The 23,755-nt window shown below is 34.5% G+C and overlaps 1 protein-coding gene across 1 annotated transcript in view; it reads right to left on the bottom strand.

Moving 5' to 3' along the window:
- LOC145678378 (limbic system-associated membrane protein-like) overlaps positions 1 to 14,010 on the bottom strand; it is an 869,469-nt gene extending 855,459 nt beyond the window's left edge. The window contains exon 1 of the mRNA XM_081748453.1: positions 11,219 to 14,010. Coding sequence (XP_081604579.1) covers positions 11,219 to 11,360 — 142 coding nt within the window. The 5' untranslated portion in view covers positions 11,361 to 14,010. The remainder of the gene's footprint in view (positions 1 to 11,218) is intronic.
- Positions 14,011 to 23,755: the final 9,745 nt, after the last annotated feature.

Raw genomic sequence — 23,755 nt, forward strand, 5'->3', positions numbered from 1 at the left:
TTAGTTTAGCGTCCCTTTTCAGCAGCGAGGCTATATGAGACGTGGACCTACTGATTAACGTGGAATCCGAACCACATGAGCTCCCGCCGGGAATCAAACCCGGGTCTCCCACGCCACAGGCGCGTACGCTAACCGCTTAGCCACGAGGGAGCTCTTATTTAGAAAAGGCAGAAGTCAAGAATGATGCCGTGGGTCAACCCCCCTGATAACAACTAATATGGAGACGTTCTTTGTGTGTTTGAGTAGACACTAGCAAATGAAAATGGGATTGATAAGTCTGAGAAGCAATAGGGAAGACATACATACATACATATATATATATAGTGGCGGACCAGGATATGATCAAGGGAGGGGCTAAACTATAGTTTGCCGCTTTATCCAGTGTAAAGCAGGATTGAAGCCAATTTTATCCAGTGCATGCCTGAGCTTCAAGGGAAATGCTATAGCACCTATAGCTCCCCTGGGATCCGTGCCTGTATATATATTCCATATGTTTCTGTCTCGACTCGACAGTTTCTTTCTCGACTTGACTCGAATTCGAGACAAGACATCTCGAAATTCGAAGCGAGACAAAATCGAATCGAGTTAAAGTATACACACACGTCAGCCAGAACGTTATGACTGCCTACCTAATTGTCAGTATATCCACCTTTGGCACGGACATGGTGCATTATCTTGTCGAAAAATGCCATGGTGCCTTGCTTGAGCCCCACTAGACACGTGCATGTTCACGTGAATGTTCACCGGACCATAATTAAGCCGCCGCCAGCTTGTTTCCGTTCCACAGTACAGGTGTCAAGTAGCTGTTCCCTTGGAACATGACAAATTCGCACCGTCCTATCGTCATGATGAAGAAGGTATCGGGATTCATCAGCAAATGCAACGCTCTGCCACTGCGCCAAGATTCAGTGGCGATGGTCATGTGTTCATTTCAGTCGTAGTTGACGATGTCGTGATGTTAACATTCGCACATGGATGGATCGTCTGTTACGAAGGCCCATAGTTAACTAATAAGTTTATGCGTTCTGTATCTTTTTAAAGTAAGAAATGCTTGAATTGTTTTCAAGGCTGTTTTTGAGTGAATACTTTCTTCCAAATAATATTAAAAATTATAGAAAGGTTTTCGAGACATTCGAGTCGAGATTTTTACGAGCAGTCTCGACTCCTCTCGAATTTTACAAAGTGTGTCTCGACTCGAATACGAGTCGAGTCGAATAGAGATTCGAGACATGTCTCGACTCGTGCGCATCCTTAGCAAATGCACAGTGCATCCTTTGCAACTGTTGAGAGTTGAGGTCAGCATGACTCTCTGACCAAGTGGAATAAGCTCATGTGCACCAGTTGCCGATAACTCCACCACTTAGAGAGCATGACCACTTGTGGGTGCAGAGGTAGTTTTGAGAGTGAGGGACACGAGCACGTGGCGACAACGAATGTCTCGGAGGGTCATAGAGAACCCACTTTTTGTTACCAATGAGCAAGCGATCAAAAATGGGTGTATTCTGGTGCCGAGTGTGCAAGGACAATCAGGCTGTCACTCGTTGTTCCTTGTTGACTGCCGACAATATGTGGGGTACCCATCTGCTTAACTTATATAACTTTCCTTCCCATCCAGGTCCAGTATGAGTGTTTCAGCGGAAACATGGAATCTTTCTGAGAGTTCATAACACGTTAGATCACTCTCCTCTTCGATCAGACTGCTTTCAGGCTCTCGCCATCCAACATTATGTGGCCGCCCACTGCGAGACTCATCCGAAAGGAATTTTTGTAACCAATGTCTGGCTGTGTGTCTGTTCAGGTCATTCTCCTCAAATGCGTGGCATTTGCAGCGACTTGATATTGCAGCTCACAGGTTCACTTTACAATCATACAACAAATACACACGAACAAGCTGCTTCGATACCTCCATTTCTATTTAACACTGCACGAACTATGACTGCTGTGTACGCACAATATGCCTGTATTACTGAAGATCGATGGTCAGACTATATACTGATCGCTTGGCAGGCACGTACATCCCTCCGTTTCCTTTCTGTGAGCGCGTGATCAATGGGACGTCAGAAACGTCAAGAACTTTTTTGGTTACCTTGAATTAAATTGCCGTAACACTTGCTTTGAGCAGGTTGAGAAAACAACTTGATATTTGGTGGGAAAGCAATTATAACATAAGGAAAGCTTAAAAACTTATAAAGAAAATTAATAGTTCCATGTACTTTACTGAACACTGAACTACTTACAACATATTTCAGTATAAAGAAATTCATTATAAGAAGTCCCTCAGACATCAATAAAAGAGATTCTTTGAACACTTTATATATATATAGTAGGTTAAAAAACTTTTCTAAAATATCAATTATTATTATTATTACAGTAGATCTCTTGTGCGAAGGGTTATATTGAAAATTGTGGTTACCATGCATACAAGATCCGAATAATAATTAAAGATATAGAACAGTTTAAAATTGTCCAGGACTTGTGCCCCACTAACTAATTTAATCCCCCTCAAATTTCTGTAGATGGTTGTGATCCGGAGTAAAAGTAAAAGAATAGGGGTGGATGCATTATAATACAAAAGACTTTTCTGCATCCTTCAGTGTCTAAAATTCAGTAGCAAGTTGTCATGAAATAAAACATGGGAATGAAAACACGCAAACACAGCAATAAAAAGTCATAGAGTAAAATTAGTAATACAGTAGGATATTAATTTTCTTTGACGTGGGCTACGTAGCAAAGGTAAAGAAAGGGAGAAGTTAGTATGAAATATGAAAGATGTGTCAAATACATCTCGGAATTTCAATTCAACTGGGAACGAAATATTCTTTTAGTAACAATAGACAAGGGAAAAGCACATAGGAGGAATCAAGAAATGAGGCCACAATACGGCTCGGATATGAACGTGATGAAGAGACGTTAAAACTTGAGGGATCGTTCAGCGGTCATCTTCGAACTATATTGGTACCTCTGTAGGTAGAGCAGAGTCAGCTCGAATCTGAGCATGAGGACAATCCGGTTCGGTATCTGGAGGTGTATCGCGAGAATGCGATTTACGCGGAACCAGGGGCGCACTCACGCTGGGGGTCCACCGGCTCCGGTCCCCTCTAAATTCCATAACTAAACATACATTTGTACATTTTCTTAATAAAACTATATTTGTTTAGCAGAGAAGTGATTGATATAGCATGAATATTTGATCTAACACATCATCTGTAATCTTTCTCTTCATATAAAATTAACCTATTTCTATACATTTTCTGAAAATATAGGTGAAAGTACTTTACAAATACTTATAGTCTTTTCGAGTCCAGAATAATACCCGTTAAGTACTACAAGGACATAGTTGCTTCTATAGTCTGTTTACGGCAATCTGATAGGAAACTCCTTTACCTCCCACCACTTACCACTGCAAAAGGGGAAAGCAAGTCGTTGACCTTCACAGGAAGGGAAGCTTTTCTAACAGACATAATCGTGTAAACTTTAAATTCGTATGCCAATTCGCTTGCACCTGATGTTGAGAAAGCATCGCTGTTCCTTTCAGCTATCAAGCTGGAGTAACAAACAATTGCTGCTTTTAATGTTTATATTTAAGAAAAGTATTGCTGATTATTTATGTACTAAAATTTACCCTACAGAAAAACATTTTGTCTTAACAAATATCGAAGACATTAAAATCAATAAGAGCTCAATCCGCCCATTATTTTGAATTAATGTGGAAGTTGATCCCTAACACGAATAGAAGAACGGGAACTGAGGAGTTTCGAAAATAAAATGTTAAAAAAAATATTTGGAACGGAAAAGACAAATATTCAGGTGAATTAAAGCGCTATACAAGGTTTTATTTCACAACAACTACAGGTCACCGAGTATTATAGAAATAGTAAAGTTAATATAATATAATCATGATACATTGCTTGAAGGATAATACGCACTAAGTCACCAAGTCCTTAGTGCTTTTGTCTATTCACTTTGTTGATGTAACTTAGGGGAAGGGGAGAAGGGGCAAATATATATATATATATATATATATATATATATATATAAAACTTAATGACTTTTAAACCGAACGACCAACCTCGATCAAATTTTCAACCTAGCTTCGTGAATGGGATGTTTTTATCATTTCACTATGTTGGAGCAATGTAGGGGAGGGCAAAGGAGGGGAGATATACAAAATTCAATATGTATGTATATATAAAAGTGACTATGTTCGTGAGTTAATAACTCTTGAACTACTCGAACGATAAGGTTCAAAGCTGCGAACTTTTTGTAATTTCTCTTTGACGCTAGAACTCAGGGTTGGAGGAAGAGAGGAAGATAAATATATAAAAATGAATAAAACTTAATAACTCTTGAACCACCTGACCGATTTCGATCAAACTTACAACAAAGATAATGTTTGGGCCCGGAATGTTTTCTTTGTTTCATTTTGACAGCGCAACATAAGAAAGAGGGAGGGGCAGAGATATGTTTAAAAATGAACATGAAAGTGACTGTCTTTGCGACTTCATCACTTTTGAACTACCCGACTGATTCAGTCAAATTTTCAACAGAGATGAAGTTTGGAACTGGCACTATTTTTCCTGTCATATCACTTTGACGGTGCAACTTAGGGTAGAGGAGATACTTAAAAATGATCAAAAATGATAGATATTATTGTCGAATCTATAGTTTTCGGGGTCACAGAGATGAACAGTAACACTTTCGATTCCGTTTAAATCCAAATTCACGCCCGTAACTTGGGAAAGGGAGATATGTAAAAATGATAGAAAATGACCAATATCAGTGTCGAATCCATGTTTTTTGGGATCGCTGTGATGAACAGTGACACTTCCGATGTCGTTTATTCAGCCACGCAACATGGAGGAGAAGAAGGGGGAGAAATATAAAATGATCGAAAGTGACCGACATCAGAGAGCGTTTTAGCATTAGTAAAAAGTGACTGACTAACGGAACATATTTTTTTTTAAATTATTATTTAACCCAGTGAAGCGAGTAATTGATGCTAGTGGTTAATAAAATACTCTTCCAGTAGAACAAAAACTATTAACTGCAAAAGATTAGCAAAAAACAAAATGCATTCTAATGCCATAAAAATGAGTTTCTTTCAATTTTCTCAAAAGCTACTCATGTTAATTCACATTCAAGCATGATATTTTGTTTATCTCGATGTGATTTATCGAATTGATATAGTCTTATCTTTGGACAACAGAAACATAAACAAATATGAAAATTTAAGAATTAATCATAATTCTGGGCTACATCTCATTATCCATATTCAATATACCAGTGGTTCTCAACCTTTTTTCACTGATGATGACAAAATTTACAAACGCCCAGAACATCGCGACATAGTTGTTTGATATTTTTATTATAAATAATAATAATAATAATAACAATAACATAATGAAACCTATTATTTTTTGTAATAGATGTTGACTGCTACAATCTGTATCGTTTGTAACTAATTATTATTAAATTCTTCATGATTTTTAAATTCTAAAATTTCGAGACATCTTAGGGGACTGTGTGACACGCCACTGGGTCACGACACATAGACTGAGAACCATTACTCTATACAATCGTCTTTCTAGTTTCATCCTGAAAAGTTTGATTAGTGTATGCTTCAGTAAGTTTCATCTAAACAGATGGTATGGTTATCATAAAGCGTTAATTTTCCGATTTATAAATTAAAAATAAAATAAAAAGGAGCATTGATTTTCTCGAAAACTGCGCACGAGGATTTACACTCATTCTTTTCATTTTGTGCAGCTTATTTATATACTTCACTTTTTGATACGTTTTTTCACTAAACGTTAATAACAGTAAAATACGTATATAGTATTTCTGTGTGATGGTTTGATGAATGTGGCACTTTCCTCTGCTTTCAAACGTACGAAATAATTAGGTGTCTTAAGCTCCATCTTGTCATTTTCCAGAAAATACACTTGGTTATGAAAAGCCCACTACATCGTTAACTTATCTTATGAACCAGAACCTGAAAAAGGGAGGCATATTTCTAGAGTATAATTGTGAGTTTTGAATAATTGGATAACAGTTTCTGGAGCATCAAATTTCTTACTTTTACACAAAACAGTATTAATGTTTTTCCGGTTACAAGATGAAATAAAACATTCCACGTGTAACTGCTTGTTCCGTTAGAGAAGCCTTCACCCTGAGATGCTACTTTTCACGTGCTATAAAAAGTCGTTATTTTAACTGTCTTTAAAACTTTATGTATCCCACATTATAGAACTGTTTAATTGTGTTATTCTATAGATGATTCTGACAATTTTCCACTGTTCGTTTATATATTTATGTTGTCATATATATATATATATATATATATATATATATATATATATATATATATATATATATATATATATATATATATATATATATAATTAATTTTAAAGTATGGACTTCTGAACTAATCAAAATGATGGATATTATGGAATTGTAACCATTTCGGGCTATTATAAAACTTTGACTACTCTTCGAATGTTTGCCCATACTATCTAGTTTTGGGAAGGTAGATGACCAATGTTGAAAATCGAATTAATATAACCAAATGTTGCAAGATATTAAGGTAGTAATGTCCGTAATTGTTGGAGTATGTGTATCACAGCTGTAAGTAAGGTCACTGTTAAGGGAAAACAAGATTTGATTTTAACAGCTTAAGTAGTACACAATTATAGCTAGAAACAATTTGTTCCACTACGAATATGAATTATTATTATTATTATTATTATTATTATTATTATTATTATTATTATTATTGGCAACAAACTACGCAATTTGCATCGCCATAAACGTTCATTTTGTACATTTCCTAGGAAATTCGCGTAAGGTTTTTCCTCTGAGCGCGTCATTCTGTTAACATTGATGTGATTTATCAATTGATATATGTGTTAACGTGCGACAACATTTTAGTTAAATAGAAAATAAGTTTAAGAATTATTGATGATTTTGGGCTAGAGTATATGGCATTAACTATACTACGTATTGCCATTTTGCTAGTGTCCTTATGAAGAACTTCACGAGGGAATACTTCAATATCAGTCTCCCCTTAAAACGTTGTGTACATTGTAGTTATCGTTCAGAACACTGGCGTCTCTGGCGTGTACTAATATTGGAGAGACATCAAAGAAATTGATTTAAATGGTACTTCCTAGTCCAACCTCTTTATTATCTTCGGTTCCATTTTTACCTTTCTGTACCTTCACGGATCCCCTGAGGTATATCAAGAACTCTGTTATAATCGTTTCACAACCTGAATATTATATTCCAAATAAAAAATATTATATTTATATGTTATTCTATCGTTAGTAAATAATTAAATTAAAAAAATATATATTTAATATGTTGTACTTCAAAATATTGGGGCGACGAGTACCCTCGTTCCCAGCGCCAGAGACGCCCGGGTTCAGATTCAACTGTTCGGTTTGCAAAGTTATTCGTTGCTCTCCATTCTGTCAAAACCTACGTATGTGATCTTATATTTTTTTTGAACACTAGTAACACAGTAGAATTTATTTATTTGTTATTAAAATGCTTAAAGAGATAGTACCAAAACATAACAATATTTTACTAGAATAGTTGACGATAAACAGAATTATTATTGGTTTGGAACTTCCAGTCAGTTCTCAAGACGGTCTGTTTAAACAATGAACTAAGATAATATCAACTTTACTGGACCAGAATTCAAGAAAGCTACATCAAATTACCTATACTAATTATTAGTTCAAGGGGAAAATATAGACTTTGTTTGTCATATATTTACTGCCGTGGTTCCTGAGCTGTCTAAATATAAAGGTGAATCATAAGTTTTCCAATGTTCCCACAATCTAAACAGCAGGTGCGTATATATGCCATGATCGACCGTAAGTACAAGTTCAAAGTGGCCCAAGATGTAGTATGGCAAGCAAACTATTTGACACGAAAGCGCCACTCCATTAGTATCTTGTGAGCTCCTTCGTGGCTAAGCGGTTACTGTATGCGCCTTTGGCGGGGGAGACGCGGGTTTGATTTCCAGCGGGAGCTCATGTGATTCGGATTCAACGTTAATCAGTAGGTCCACGTCCCATATAGTCTCGCTGCTGAACGGGACGTTAAACTCAAAATCAACTCAACTCCATTAGTATCTTCAGTCAGTTTGGATGACAGTGATGAAGAATGCACAACAACGTTTGACACGTAAGCTGTTACTGTATGAGTTCAAACTCGGACATAACGTAGCTGTGACAACCCAAAAGATTTGTCTTGCAAAGGAAAAAATTGGAGTGAACCATTAGACATGTCGAAGATCAGCAAAGGTCCAACTGCTCCAGGGTAACAAATTGTGAGATCATACGATACGACATTAAAGAAAACCCATCCACCACTACACGAAGATTGTCAAACCATGTCCCAGTCGACTGAGTGTGTCATCTTTACGAACTCGAAAAAAAAAAAAAAAAAACATCGGAAGCTGCTACATGTGCCAGCTGAGTTGACCCCGGCTCAGGCCTGGAAGAAAATGGAAATGAAGATGAAATATTTCAGTTTAACGTCCCACGATTATGTCCTTTAGCTTAAGGGAATCAATGATTAAAGCAGGTGAATGATGAAGGATGAATTGGTGGAATAAGAAAGTAGGAGGAAACTGTAGTACCCCGAAAAAAACACAGAAATGATACTGTCAACCACTCTTATTTTGCCGGAGATCGAATCAGGGACCCCATAGACCAGAAATATGTGCTATACCGCTAATGCATCATGCCCCCTCCACAGGCCCAGAAGAGAGCAAGTGTGTGCCGACAACTACTGCAAAATTCTCGTCACGTGGGTTTCTTGAAACTAATCCGTGGTCATCAAACAGATCCGTTTCGAGCATAAAGCCATGTTCTTTATATACTGGAAATACGATGATTTAACACAATTCGAGTTCGTTGCTAACGGTGAAGTGAACCACCAATACCTACACTTATTCAACAGTCGAAGACGATGTTGACTGTATTACTCTAAAAAGTATCTTGCATTAGTTAATAAAAAGCGCAAAATTCACTCAGCTCGAAAAACGATATATATAGCTACTGCACAGAACTTGATGGTATCGAACTGATGCCACATCTACCACCATACAGTTCTGACCGTTCCCTTCGGATTATTATCTGTTTCGGTCCATGGAACACTTTCTGAAATATCATTGCTTCGTCAACCAATAGCAGTTTACGATAATGCTGCTGCGATGTACGTCTACCGTAATAGCGTAACGAATTATTTGCTGGATCACTAATATTAATGAAAATTTACAAATTTGAGAAAATTTGGGATTCCTATAACGATATTTTTGAAATCACAACCGAAGCACTATTATTTTGATTCATACAATTCCACTTTTAATTTATTATTATTATTATTATTATTATTATTATTATTATTATTATTATTATTATTATTATTATTATTATTATTATTATTATTATTATTATTATTATTAACGTTGATTGTACAGTAAATTGTTTCATAGCCTATATTCATTTTCGTGCATTATGCAATTTGTTTTCCTGCGGTATGTGCGTAGTTGAAACAGTATAGCATCTCTTTATTATCTTCATTTGAATGTATAATTAAACATTAGTTTTCTTATTTTAGTGAATTTTCATCGGTACAGAAATGTGATTGCTTTTACGTCTCGTATTAGAAGGTATAGTGAGTATATAAATGTCGAGATAAATATGAGCGCACATATTGGAAAACACATGTAATTCATTTTTTATAATTAGACGAGAGAGACTAAACTATCTTTACAGTAACAAATTGGATCAAAAGCTTCTCCCGTAGTAACAACGATAATTACGTTCCTTTTTGATCGTAGCGAACTCTGTTGGTACTGCTTTAGATTTTACTTATAATAAGTTCACAGTTTCAGCATTGCATACAGACTAAAGGAAAAAACACACATTCAACAAACTGAATATAAGTATTAAGAAAAAGAAAGGAAGAGAAAAAAAATTCTCAAAGAATATTCTTCACTTTATTATTGAAACTATGTCAAGTTTGAATTGTTATATCTCATTTTCCAACTCGATCGGATTTTACGATAAGCTTTCCTCAACAGTAGCTCACTTGCTTAATTCCAGGGAGTCTCAGTTTTATCTCTAAAGCTATTATTATTATTATTATTATTATTATTATTATTATTATTATTATTATTATTATTATTATTATTATTATTATTATTATTATTATTATTATCCTTCTGTTTCTTAAGTAAGATGGCATGTAAGCCAAGCAAGTTAGACATCACGTCTCTTTCTATGTGTATAATTTGACCCCTCAATACTTGTAATTTTAAGTGTTTTCATTTTTATATAGCGAACTCTGAATATAACAAAAAATAACTTATATCAAAATATAACTTTATAAAAGTTTAAAGCTTGAAGGTTTATTATTAACACACGCACGTATATAGTATAATGAAGAAGTTTTCCTTTGGGTAGCGAAAACCAATTTCAAATCCGGGCTGAACCACATGTAGTTCGGATTCCACACTTAAGTGTATGTTAGTCTCTCGTATAAGTAGATGCTAGAAAATGATTTCAATTTTTGTAGAATGTTGTTTTACAATTGATTATTTCTTGTTCTTAGAGAATTTCACAAAGTTAGCGCAGTATGGGTATGGTATATTCCATTTTTTTTTTTTTTTTTAAATCTCCAGCAAACGTATTCATTCTCAATATACATTGGTAGCATATCAACAGCACGAAATATATCTATTACACTTTTCCTGAGAAGAGGTTTGGATTAGAAAAGAGTGAACTATGCACAAGAAGAAAGAAAAAAAAGTAAATTCTACAAGCAGTTGCAACCATTTATATTTAGTAAATTTATTCTAATCACAAATTTTATTTTGGTATAAAATTGCTCTCTACTAAGGAAACCAACCTAGGTTAAGAAATAAGCGCTAGAGGCATCAAGTAACTTCGTTCAATTCCTGTATAGATTGGATCCTGGGAATTGTAAGAATTATTTAGTGAATTCCGTTTGAAGTTCCAAGTTAAATTGGAAGAAGAACGGAGTATAAAATATGATTAAGATAAAGTAGTAGCTACAATTAAAGCAAATAATAAAACTTATGAAAACGGTGAAAATCGGAAAATTTTCCTAATTTTTCATACCTGTCCTAATCGCGTGTAGTTCATCAGAACAAATATGTGTAACGAAACTATTTCCTTACCTTTTTCTGCAACTGATGTCATGACGATGAGGTGAATGAGAATTGCAACGCCAAGAAGAGAAAGGGTTCGGGACAATGCCCATTGAACCATGGTGGTTGATGTGTTCCTCTTCACGCTAACGTTTAAGTTCCCAAGATACATGGATTCCTATCACACAACACACAAAACACACTTCCTTGCTATCTATGCTTCCCTTGTTTCTCTTTCTTTCAAGTAACAAAAATATATATTTGTTTTGCTTTGTTATTAATCAGATCTTGTGGAACCCGAATAAACTATGAACTTTTCACTCCTTAAAAAATAAAATTGGAATGGAATGACACGGCATGTAGTGAGAATCCACGGATAGAAACATCCTTTAAATCTTGCAGGTTTAAGTATAACTCAGTCTATAGAAATCCAGTAACATTCTATAACAGGACAGATTTACGTCATATACGTAACAAGATAATCCATTAAAGAAGACTGAAATATTTGTTTCCACGGCGTTTACGGTCGACAAGGTGAAACAACAAAAGTAAAGAAGTATTGTAATACTGTTATTGTTGTATTCTTTAACCGTTGAATACGTAACATTGTTGTTCCAAGCAAAAGGGTGATAGTTCACTGCCCACTGCTGTGTGTTGTTGAAGATATTAGAACAATTAGAAGAGTTGGCAAACAAAGATTGTTTAAAAAGAGAGACGAGTAACACTGGCCGCTTACTTTTTTTTTCTTTCTTTTAATCAGTTTGATGTCAGAATGGTATCTTCATATAAACGCACACATGCATATACGAAACTCTTTACATATGCGAACTGTTAGATGCCTCACTCATTCTCTGTTCACTAAAGCATCGCCGAGTCAGAATTCCGAGAATAGCTTTGCCAGTAAACCAACCACGCAAACGACACAAGGTTTAGTACACAGAGTCCACGTTACGAAGTGAAAACTGTTCTCTTTTTCATTCTTCCTCCTTAAGTCGAAGTTAGATGGGGTTAAGTGTCACGTATTAAAAGATGTTAGGGGAACAGTGCCAAAGTAAGATTCTTTTTTAGAAAATGAAGAAAAGAAAGAAATACACTGTCGACGCACTCACACAAAGAACACACCCCCACTGGGTGTTCTTTCATTCACAAAGACAGCATTGGCACAAGTTGGAGCTTACTTCCGCTCACACTCATTCAATGTCACCAGTGATTTCTGCAACCAATATACTTTTTTTTTTTTTGTCAAAATGGACTTCCGTCTGAAAACCAAATTTTTAAGAAGATGAAAAGATAATAACTTTATATGTTCATTAATGAACAAAACAATAGAATTACTGCATCCACTCACTGATTACTCCATTTTAAATTTTCATCCGGCTGACAGAAACGGATGCGCAAACATAAGAACAGATCTGAGCACGTTTTTGGTCCTCTTCCAAAAGAGTCAAGCACCACACAACTAGTTTCTTTTCTTTTTTCTATATCCTTTTCTTGTATGATGAATCTTTTACACATACATTCTCATACACTCACTTCTCAACCTATAATTACCCTGAATTTCCGGCTCTACTAGGGGTGGAAGAGATGTAAAGAGGAAAGGGGTCACTGTACCTCTTCTTCCCCACTGTCTTAGAAGAAACTTTTTAGACTAAGAAATATGCTGGACAGCTGTACAGTACAGTTGCTACCGGGTGTAGATCCTGCTTGGTTACACAAGAAAAAGAAACATGTTTCTGATTTGCTGGCAACAGGCACGCTCTCCACTACATATGTTCTTCTGTAAGCGACACGCACAAGAGTGATGTAGGGCTCGTTATGGAAATCAAGGTGCTACGAGATGAAGCGAAGGTGGATATTTGTTCAGCTCGTGAAGAAGTGATTCATTGCACAATAAGAGACACATAAAAATATATTCTGCCCTCCTCCACTGAAATGATAATGCGTTAATTCAAATTTAATAATCAGGTGTTTGCAGCTTTAAACATCAGCAAGTTTTAAGATATACTTGATAGTAGTAAAATGCATTCTTTTCATTATATTGAGTTACATATTTACATTTATGTTTTGAGAAAAGAATGTTTATCCGATCATCTGTCAGAGATGGAACACATCCCTTTCTTTTTTCTTCTTTTTTTTTTTTTTAATGTAACTTTATAATTTACATTATCCCTGCACTAACATGAATTAAGTGACAAACACAGTAACACACATGTAACCACTTAGGTAACACTATAAGGCCTTACAGGAAACTTCTGAAAACTGTCCTTGTAAAGGTATTTCTTTTTTTAAAAAAAGCACTCCTTCTTCCTTGTTTAAAATCCAGGGAACAGCTGTTCAGTAGCTGTCACCATGCACAGTAAGACACAAAATGTTCTTCGTCGTATATCTTTGAACTTTTTGAAACTTATTTTTAGTATTTTTGTTTGAGGTCGTGTGTTTTCATCGGAGTGGTTTCGTCTATGAATCCTAAAATATTATGTGCCCTAAAGCACGTGTCATGTTTTAAACGAATATTTTTTCCTTTTAATTTTCCGCGCCTGACTTAAAGACACGTAAACACATCTCTAAACGAAGTAAGATTTTTCTTTTTCTCTTTATGAAAGGGGAGAGAAAGAAAGGGAAAATATAGGGATTAGAATCTTCTCTCGCGCGCGCTTTCAAGTTTTCCGGCGGTAAAACTAGAGAAACGGCTGTTACTTGTGACCGGTAGAGGACTCTCGGTGTTGTTGACGGCACAGAGGCGCACGACTAACTGCCAGCTTAGCTCGGGTGGAAGCGTCGGCGAGCGGCGCCTGCCTACTGCAAGACAAGTCCTCACAGAATCCGTCAGCACTCATTGCTAATCAATAAGGAAATAACAGGCCGCTGGAAGAAAGATTCGGAAAAGAATGACAAAAGAAAAGAAAAATAGAAATATAATGAACGATTGTATTGGCGATTTCCAACATTTAGTACCCAAGCTTCGCTCTCTTTTTCTCCCCCTTGAGCAAATCTTCCTTTCCTCTTTCATTTGATCAGTAACCACTTTGTAAAGTTAGAATTGTGTTTCCTCTGTCCTTAATTGCGTCATGCATTTTCTGTCTACTGTGACCATTGTTAATACCGAAATTCAACAATCTATATCTCTCAGTTAAAAATACAAAGGATAATAAAATAAAAATTAGACTAACTTCATGATTAAATGAAAATAAGATGAATCGATGACTATTTTACTGATTAAAATACTTTTTCTATAAAGTAATAATAATAATAATAATAATAATAATAATAATAATAATAATAATAATAATAATAATAATAATAATAATAATATTAATATTAATAATAATAATAATAATAATAATTTATTTATTTATTTATTGTAGGTGATAAAGACTACAGCCAAGGCAAAAATGGTCATATATACAATAATATACAATAATGCGAGAAAAATACAAACAAAACAAAAGAAATTAAAAATACATCAAGTCATCACGACCAAATACAAAAAAGTAAATAAAAATGTTACATATAAGTTTGATATAAACTAAACTATAAAATGAAATTACAAAAAACCTTGATTCAATAACTATTAAATTAAACAGGATGTATTATTAAGACTTAAATATATTAAACGTAATAACAATAAACAAATTAGAAAAGATTTATAATAACATACATGGACAAACATAAACAATGTAGATAAAAGAATAACAATGAAAATTCAATAGACAATATACCAAACCATGGTGAATTTTGTATATTTATTAAATAAAACATTCCAAATATTGTTTTTTGAGTATTGTATAATTCGGATCAAAGAAATCAATTTTAAGAAATTTTTTATTTATATTGTCAACACTAGTAAATAGTGGAGAACCAACCAATTGATTATTACATAATATGGAACAAAAACCCTAGACTTATACAGGGGAACTTTGATATATAAATATTCAATTAAATTCACTCTAGCATGTATTATATCATGAATAAATTTGATTTGCCTTAAATTTCGCCGAACTTCAAGAACTAGTAAATCCAGTTTAGCAACAATCTCCCTATTAGTCATATCGTATAATTTAAATTTATATTTTAACCAAGCCAAGAAAGAAATCTGAACTTACTCCAGAACTTGAGTGATACTAGTAAGATTGCGATTCCAGATTAAACTAGCAAATTTCAAATGGGATCGAACATATGCACAATATAAGATTTTACATGTTGCAATGTTTTTAAAATCTCTAGCAACCCATTTGATGAGTCCCAGAGTCCTTCTAGCCTTGGAAACCATGGTAGGAACATGATGCTCAAAAAGTAACTTAGAATCCATCATAACACCCAAGTCTTTGTTGATTGAAATAGGTTGAATTGTATGCTGATTTATTGAGTATGAAAAATACGATATATTCGTTTTCCTAGAGAACGATATAATTTTTATTTTGTTCATGTTCAAGGGAAGTACATTTTGTACGGACCATTGATAAACTGAGTTAATATCGGCTTGTAATTTAAGGTGATCCTGATTACTTACTATTTCTGAAAATATCTTCAGATTATCAGCGTACAGTAAAAAAGGACATTTCAAATAATTGCCAATATCACTCACATATATTAAAAATAATAATGGAACCAAGTTGGATCCTTGAGGAACACCCGAAGAAATCTTGTACACAGATGACTTACAACCCATATATCTAACTACAAATTTACGATCAAACAAGTAGGAAGCGAACCAATGTATTAAAAATTTAGGAATTTCAAAGGAATGAAGTTTCTTAAGAAGCATATGATGGGACATTTTCTCAAAGGCTTTAGCAAAGTCAAAAAAGATAGTATCCACTTGACCACGATTATGCGCAACAGGAGAAACCAATGTCAAAAATTTATTCAAATTTAGTTCAGTTGATTTACCCTTCAGAAAACTATACTGTTCGGATATGATAGAGTGTCCAACAGAACTATAAAAATAATTGTAAATAAGCTGATCAAAAATTTTAGTTATTACATCAAGAATAGAAATAGGTCTATAATCAGTTACGAACCTTCCATCAGTTTTCGGAATCGGAGTTACAACAACAGTTTTCCATACATTAGGATAGAAATGAGAAGCTGAACTCCAATTAAACAATGATGTCAAAATTGGTGCAATTATTTCAGATATACCTTTAATTATAAAAATCGGAATTAGATCAAGACCTACAGAAGCTTTAACATTTAAAGATTTAATAACATCAATTACCTGTTTAGTAGAAAAGAATATTTGATTACTACAAAATTGAGTGGCCATAAAAGTAACATTATCATCATTCACATTAATATCATCTTTATGATAAACAGCTACAAATTGTTTGGCCATAGCTTCAGATATCAGTTGAGGATCAGAGAGAAATTCGTCCTCAACTAATATTGCCTTATGTCCATCTTTAGCATTTATTTTATTATTCGTGTACTTTCAAAATCTTTTAGGATTATTTTTTAAACTATTCTCAATTTTATTATAATATTTAGTTTTATCAATAGTAAGTTGCTTCTTAAAACCAGAACGAAATTTAGAGAATACATTATATTCTTGAAGAGATTGGGTTCTTTTATACTTCTTATGAGCATTAACCTTTTTTATAAGCAATTAATTAAATTACGAGAATACCATCTCGGATATTTAGAAATTGATTTGGTTACTAAAGGAACATTATTCCATATTGTATTCAATATAACATCATTAATATTTTGAGCAACAATAGCAATATCTAGATTTAACAAAATATTGGCCCAAGGAAACCCTTGGACTTCTTTATATAAAGAAAGACAATCGCCCTTTTGATATAACAAAAAGCTATCACTTGGTATCTCCTGTATTAAAGATAATAATTTAAGAGTAATCTCAATCGGATCGTGATACTGATCAGGCGGAACCAAAGATACTACAGAATTATTAGATTGAACATAGGTGTTGTACAAAATTAAATCAGGACCAGACGTCCCTGAAACAACGTTCAAATTCATATCATCTAAAAACTTAAATAGAATTTTAGCCTTGGTTTTGGAATAATAATTTATATCATTTGAAAGATTTCTATTCGTCCAGTCAACTTTGGATATATTAAAATCACAAATAATCACTACATAATAGTTCAAAAAGTTTACTTTGGAAACACTATAATTAACATAATACGTAAAACTTGTAACTGAATAAGTTGGATGAAAATAACAGCATGCAACTAATAATTTTTTCCCATTAGACGTATCAATCCAAACACACTCAATTTCAGATTCCAAGTCAAATCTCCAATGACAATTTATATTTGTTTTAACTGCTAGCAAAACACCACCACCTCTGCTACACTGATCAGTAATTTAATTCCTATCGGAGCTAAATCATTTATAAGTTTCAGGAAAATAATCATCATTATGTTGTTTATGATTAAACCATGACTCAGTTACAGCAATAATATCAAAAGAACAGTCGGCAACAGAAGAAAAAAGTATATTACTTTTTGTTCTAAGTCCTCGAACATTTTGATACAAAATATGGACTTCCATATTGAACTAGTTATTGTTATTAACATTATTTATTTGATTTTCAGAATTAGTTGTTAAAATTTTGCCATAAAATGGACCGATTAATATGCCACTGGGCCAAATCATAGGATCATTAATAATCCCAAAGTCAGATTCAAACACTTCAACATGAAAAGAGGCATAAGTATCGTATTTAGTTTTTAATCTAGTACATTTGACATAGGTTACATTCCTATCACTCACAATAGACTCAACATCACTTTCTTTTACTGATGGATCAAATCTAGTAACAAATAATGCCCTTTTTCTACTTTTAGCAACCAAATCAATGTCATCAGAACCACTACCAGAAGTCAACTTACGTTGATTTTTATGTAAGCCAGTACTGAAATTCCCTCTATTATCTGTCTCTCTTAACCTTTTGTTCTCTAATCTCCTTTTATTACGTGAAATAACTTGAATCCATTGATCTTTGTTCGCATCAAACCCAACTTCTTCCTGATTAGAGTCTACAAATTGTATATTCTCATTTCTAGTTAATTCTGGGAAATGATCAGGATCACTTATATCATCAACCTTAGGATTTTTACGAGAAGGTACTACTGATACATTCCTTAAACAATTACAGGATTTATTCACAAGTAATTCATTAATTTTGGGACCTTAATTGCACTATTTCCTCTTTCAAACTTTCAAATTCCCTTAGAAATACTCTCTTCAGATCATTCAGTTTATTTTCAAAAATTTTCTCAAAAGAATCTTCAAAGTTTGACTTTTCAAAATCTCCAAAGTTCCCATCTTTATGAGATATTTCATAAAACCCTGTCGCCCTGTATACAATTATTACATAAAAATTCAGATAGCTGAATGGAACTACTGTCCATTTTCGAATATGATTCAACACATGCAAAATGACACTTTATTAAGCAAGTATTACATTTGATGGACTTTTTGTCTACCATAAATGGGCTGACTACTGAAAGGACAAATCTCCCCAGTATGAGTCATAATATATTGTCTATTGAATAGGTTATATATTCACATGCATATTGACAAGACAATTCTACACATTACTGGCCCTAATGTGAGAACTAAAAGAAATTAAACAAAATGAACAAAATTACACAAAGTTACACAGTATTCACAAAAATTCGCTTCTCGACCTGCATTAGGATCTAAAAAAAGAAAAGACCACACGACCCAGCCTACAAAGTGAGATGTATATAGAAAAAAGATAGTAGTTCCCTTTAAGCCACTGGGAGCCCTTCTGCGACACACTTCCCACCATAAAGGTTGGAAGGCCGACTTACTGCCCACAGTGTTACCAGCCCAACCACAAGGAGGCAGGGACAGTCACTCATAGATGGAAATTGGCCAGAAAAGAAAGGAAGACCTTAAAGAAATGAGCGACCACGGGGCCAATAGTAGTAATAATAATAATAATAATAATAATAATAATAATAATAATAATAATAATAATAATAATAAAGTTAAATTAATACCGATTTTGTATTTTACACAATGAATTTCTGTGCAATAGTTTGATAATGTGTCTCTTTTCTCTTTAAGTAGGCACTTTATCACTTTACACTTCCTGATATAAGGAGGTAGGATTCCTTAATGAGTAAAATTACGAACTCGGAAGATAACATTTCTGACACCTGCTCACAACCTTCAAAATAAATAAAGAGTAATTGTATTTTAAACGTTGAAATATATAGTTCAACCTGACAAATATACCAGTTAATAGGGGGAGCATTAGTTGATTTGTACAGACACGAACATTAGAAAATGGAGGTTGGATACATAAAAAATGATAGCTTTTTCCAGTAGCAGCATAGTTTCACTGTATGTATGATAGTTGGAGGACAACCAACATGATAGCAAATACATGCCGGAAAACATAACATGCCAGGATATTCCTCCACTTGGAGCAAAAAGTATTACTATCTGAGAGCATCACTTAGAGAAACATCGACGAGATAAATCTGCAGAAATTCCATTCACGTTAAGTTCAAAATGATAGGAATTAATGCAAAGGAAACAAAAAGAATAATACACATCATGCAGAGACCGAAAAAGTATGGAAAGCTAAACAAAATGAGAAAAGAAGGAAAGAGCAAAAGACATGGGAATAAATTAAATTTTAACACTTAAGAATAAACAGTCTCCGTCTTTCCCCCTGCCCCCTTTACCTATCTTTTTTTTCTCCCTTCATAGGTTAAATCTTTTTCAGTATCAAACGCGAACATCATTTACAGTGTTTAATTCCTTGAAATAAAAACAAACTTAGTCTAGGCTGAGACTTGAACACATGACCCCTAGACTAACAGTCCCACACACTGTCCACTTTTTTTTAGACTTTATTCACAATTTAATTACAGTTACATTAGGCAGTTACAGAAGTAATCCAGAAACAATGTGCCGAAAAAAACTATATAGAAATGTAAATTGGAATAAATTAAAAGAAAAAAATGAAAATTAAAAATAATAATAAAAATAAAAAATAAAGAAGGAACAATTGACAATTATGAACAGTAAACATAAGTGTTATGAAAGTAAGACTACCAAATTATTGCAAAGAGTTTATAGTCATCACATTGGGCTGTTATTCAGGCGAGACAAAACATGTTGATTAAAAGATAGATAACAATTCACAGGTAAGAAAAGTACATACTAGATTATGAAACTAAGACAACAAAATAATTGACAAAATGTTTTCGTTTATATTGCACAGGAAGTTTCTGCAAATGGTGTCGCAGATAAACGAATACACATCGACATGATACGGTCGATGTGTGGTAAGTACATATAGAAGAGTATATGCAGCGAGCCAAATTACACTGTTATTTTTTGCATTAGGGAAATAATGAAAATCAGGATAAATAAGAATATTGTTAGCCGTAATGTAGTGGGGAGACTAGCGACAAATCTTACTTATAAGTAGGCTAAAATGGTGCCAGATATTTTGAATCTCTGTACAAAATTGTAAGCGATGCTCAAGAGTATCTTTGTTATTGCAGTGAAAACACATATTGTGATCCACCATTCCTAAGTTAAAGAGGCGATCTAGCGTTTCGTATTTGTTGTTGACAATGAAATACCAGAGCGATTTTTGCTGAGTAGTTAAGAAAGGAGCGTTGATATTTCGCCAAATATAAGGCCAGTGAAATTGTGGCTCTTTCAATTGAATATGAGGCGTGACGAAGTGTTGTGTCTGCACATAACGGCGATAAATTGCTCTAACAGGCATGAGATCTAAGTTGCTTCGGGCAATCAGCCCATAGGCTATATCAAGAACTGGTTCTCGCAGGTGTGGGAATTTATGGCCCCAAGGAAAAATATTAATAGGTGCTTGAAAGTCGACACAAGCTAAACAAGCAGAGATAACGTTACTAGATACACTGTTCTTATCATTCGTGAACACGTCGATGGTTCGTTTCAATAGTAGTGCCTGACCTTGGAGCAATATGTTTTGTAATCCTATGCCACCTTGTGCCGGAGGTAACACGAGTTGCTCACGTGAAACGCGAAGCACTTTATTATGCCACAGAAAGAACAAAGCTTGACTCGTGAGGAATTTGTATGTTTTTAGGGGGAGAGGAAAAATAGAGCAAACAAACCACAGAAGGCTGAACGTTTTTTGTTTGAGAAAGACATTTCTACTGATCATGTCCATATTGCGGGGTTTATGTCGTATTAGAAGACCACGTATTTTATGTGCTATGATATCATAATTGAAAGTAATGGTTTGTTTGATGGTATTGAACCATTCAATACCCAGGATTTTGACGGAATTAACTGCCGTGTAGTACGCACTATATTGATCCTGATATATTTGGATGAATACAGAGAAGCTTTGTTTTTTGTTTATTTAAGCTTGCTCCTGAAATGTTTGATACGCGTCTATAAGATTCTGAATATTTTCGAGGGTGGAAATACTGTTCACATAGAAGTGGACATCATCTAAGTAACTCGCGACTGAAATAGAGGCGTGGTAAATTTTGATGCCATTGAGTTTGGTCTGCGCCGCGTATATTAGAGGTGCGATTGAGAGACTAAATAGAATACTGGACATGGTGTCACCTTGAAGAATTCCAGTACACAAAGGGATAGCGGAGCTTAAACCACCATTAAGTTTCAATTTCGTAATTCTGTTGTGATACACTCCCTGAAGCATGGACAGAAAAGTGCCATTAAATCCAAATTTGTGTAGGACTTTAAAGAGATAGTCGTGTGATACCCTATCAAAAGCTTGTGAAAAATCAGTGGATAGAATGGCCACAGGAGTGGGGGCGGCAGTCTCATGATAGGCTATAAAATCTCTTATGTTAGCTAAAGCTTCATAAAGTAACGCATGGTGTCCATGACCGTATTGACAGGAACTAAGCAACTTTCCTATATAATGGTTCATACGAAGCACTAGACATCGTGTTAAGATTTTTAAATCGGTACATAAAAGACTGATCGGGCGGTAATGATCAATAGACGTAGAGTTAGACTTTTTAGGTATTAAAACAGTAATACCCGTAGAGAGAGATTCTCCTAAAGTAAAATTTTCTCGATATTCATTGAAGAGATCCGTGAGAAAGGGGGCAAGAATATCAATGAAACTAAGATAAAATTCTAAAGGAAGAGAGTCAATTCCAGTAGATTTGCCACGTTTTCCTAATCTAATGGAGGTCTCAACTTCATCGATGGTAAAAGGACTGTTTAGATACTCTTGAGCATTAACATCTAGGATTGAAGGGATATAGTCCAAAAGAGATTCATCTTCATTATTTACATTAGGTTTTGCATACAATTGTTTATAATACTGAACAAATTGGGGAAGTACCTGCAAACCTTCATAAATATGGCCATCCTTGCCCCTAATGGATGAAATCAACTTTTGTTTGCCTCTGTGTCGTTCTTTTTGAATTTGTACAATACTAGCCTGTTCCATGTCAGCGGCCGGGGCAATTTTGCTGCGAACAAAAAAAGCCACGCATTCGTTGGTTATGCAATGACAATAGATGGGCTTTGATTTCTTGTATTTGAGGCCTGACCAGGCGGCCTCGCAATTGTTCTTGCATGTATTCCTTGAGTAGGCGCGAGTAATAGTTATATTGAGTATTATATGCTTGGTTCCTTTGGATACAATATTGCTTACTTATGGATCGAAATCTAGGTTTAACTCGCTTATCCCAAAAATACATAAGTTTGCCCTGATAGCGTGATATTAATGGAGACAAGATTCTCCATTCCTCTCGAATTAAATGCTGATATTCAGGGTCCATAAGTATAGAAGTGTTAAAATACCAAAGAGGACTACTTCTCAAAAATTTTGACACTGGTAGGGTTATTCTCATAACAAGAGCATAATGATCGCTAAAACAGACAGGTTCGAGGGTAACATCTCGTACTTGTGCTACTAGTGAGCGCCTTACGTAAAAACGGTCCAAGCGACTGGATGATTTTGAAGTGTGAAATGAGTGACCTGGGTCAGTGGGTTGAAAGTGACGCCACACATCAACTAGATTATAGGTGTCTGCTATTCGCTGGAGTTCAGGAGATAAATTAAAGTTGGGAGTCTGGTCAATAGGTTGTAAAACGGAATTAAAATCTCCACCTAAAATACAAGGATTGGCACCATTAAATAAAGCCTGCGCAAGATCAGTGTTGAAGAAATCCTGTCTCTCTCGCCTTTTGTGAGACCCAGATGGCACGTAAATATTGCATAATTTGATGCGGTCAAGCATTCCATTGGAGATTCGTTCATTTGGGTGATCATTACGGTAGATGATAGCTGTACCTAGCCCATTCTCCGTAAAACGAGAATAGCATGTATGATGTGAAAGATAACTATACTCTTGAAGGGCTACTTCTTGAGCGAACAACACATCAATGTCTGCTTTGTAGATAAAGTCTCTTAATGCTTCTTGTTTAACAGGAGAAGTAAATCCATTTAAGTTAATGGTGGCAAAACTAAAACTATACATAAAGATAAACATAAACAAAAATAGAGTGAAGCGAAATGTTAAACACTGCATAAATGGCTGTAATATAGACCACAATAGAACAAGGAAA

Source organism: Thermobia domestica, chromosome 2 (genome assembly GCF_964235325.1).
Source record: "Thermobia domestica chromosome 2, izTheDome1.hap1.1, whole genome shotgun sequence".
In the NCBI taxonomy this organism is placed as follows: Eukaryota; Metazoa; Arthropoda; class Insecta; order Zygentoma; family Lepismatidae; genus Thermobia; species Thermobia domestica.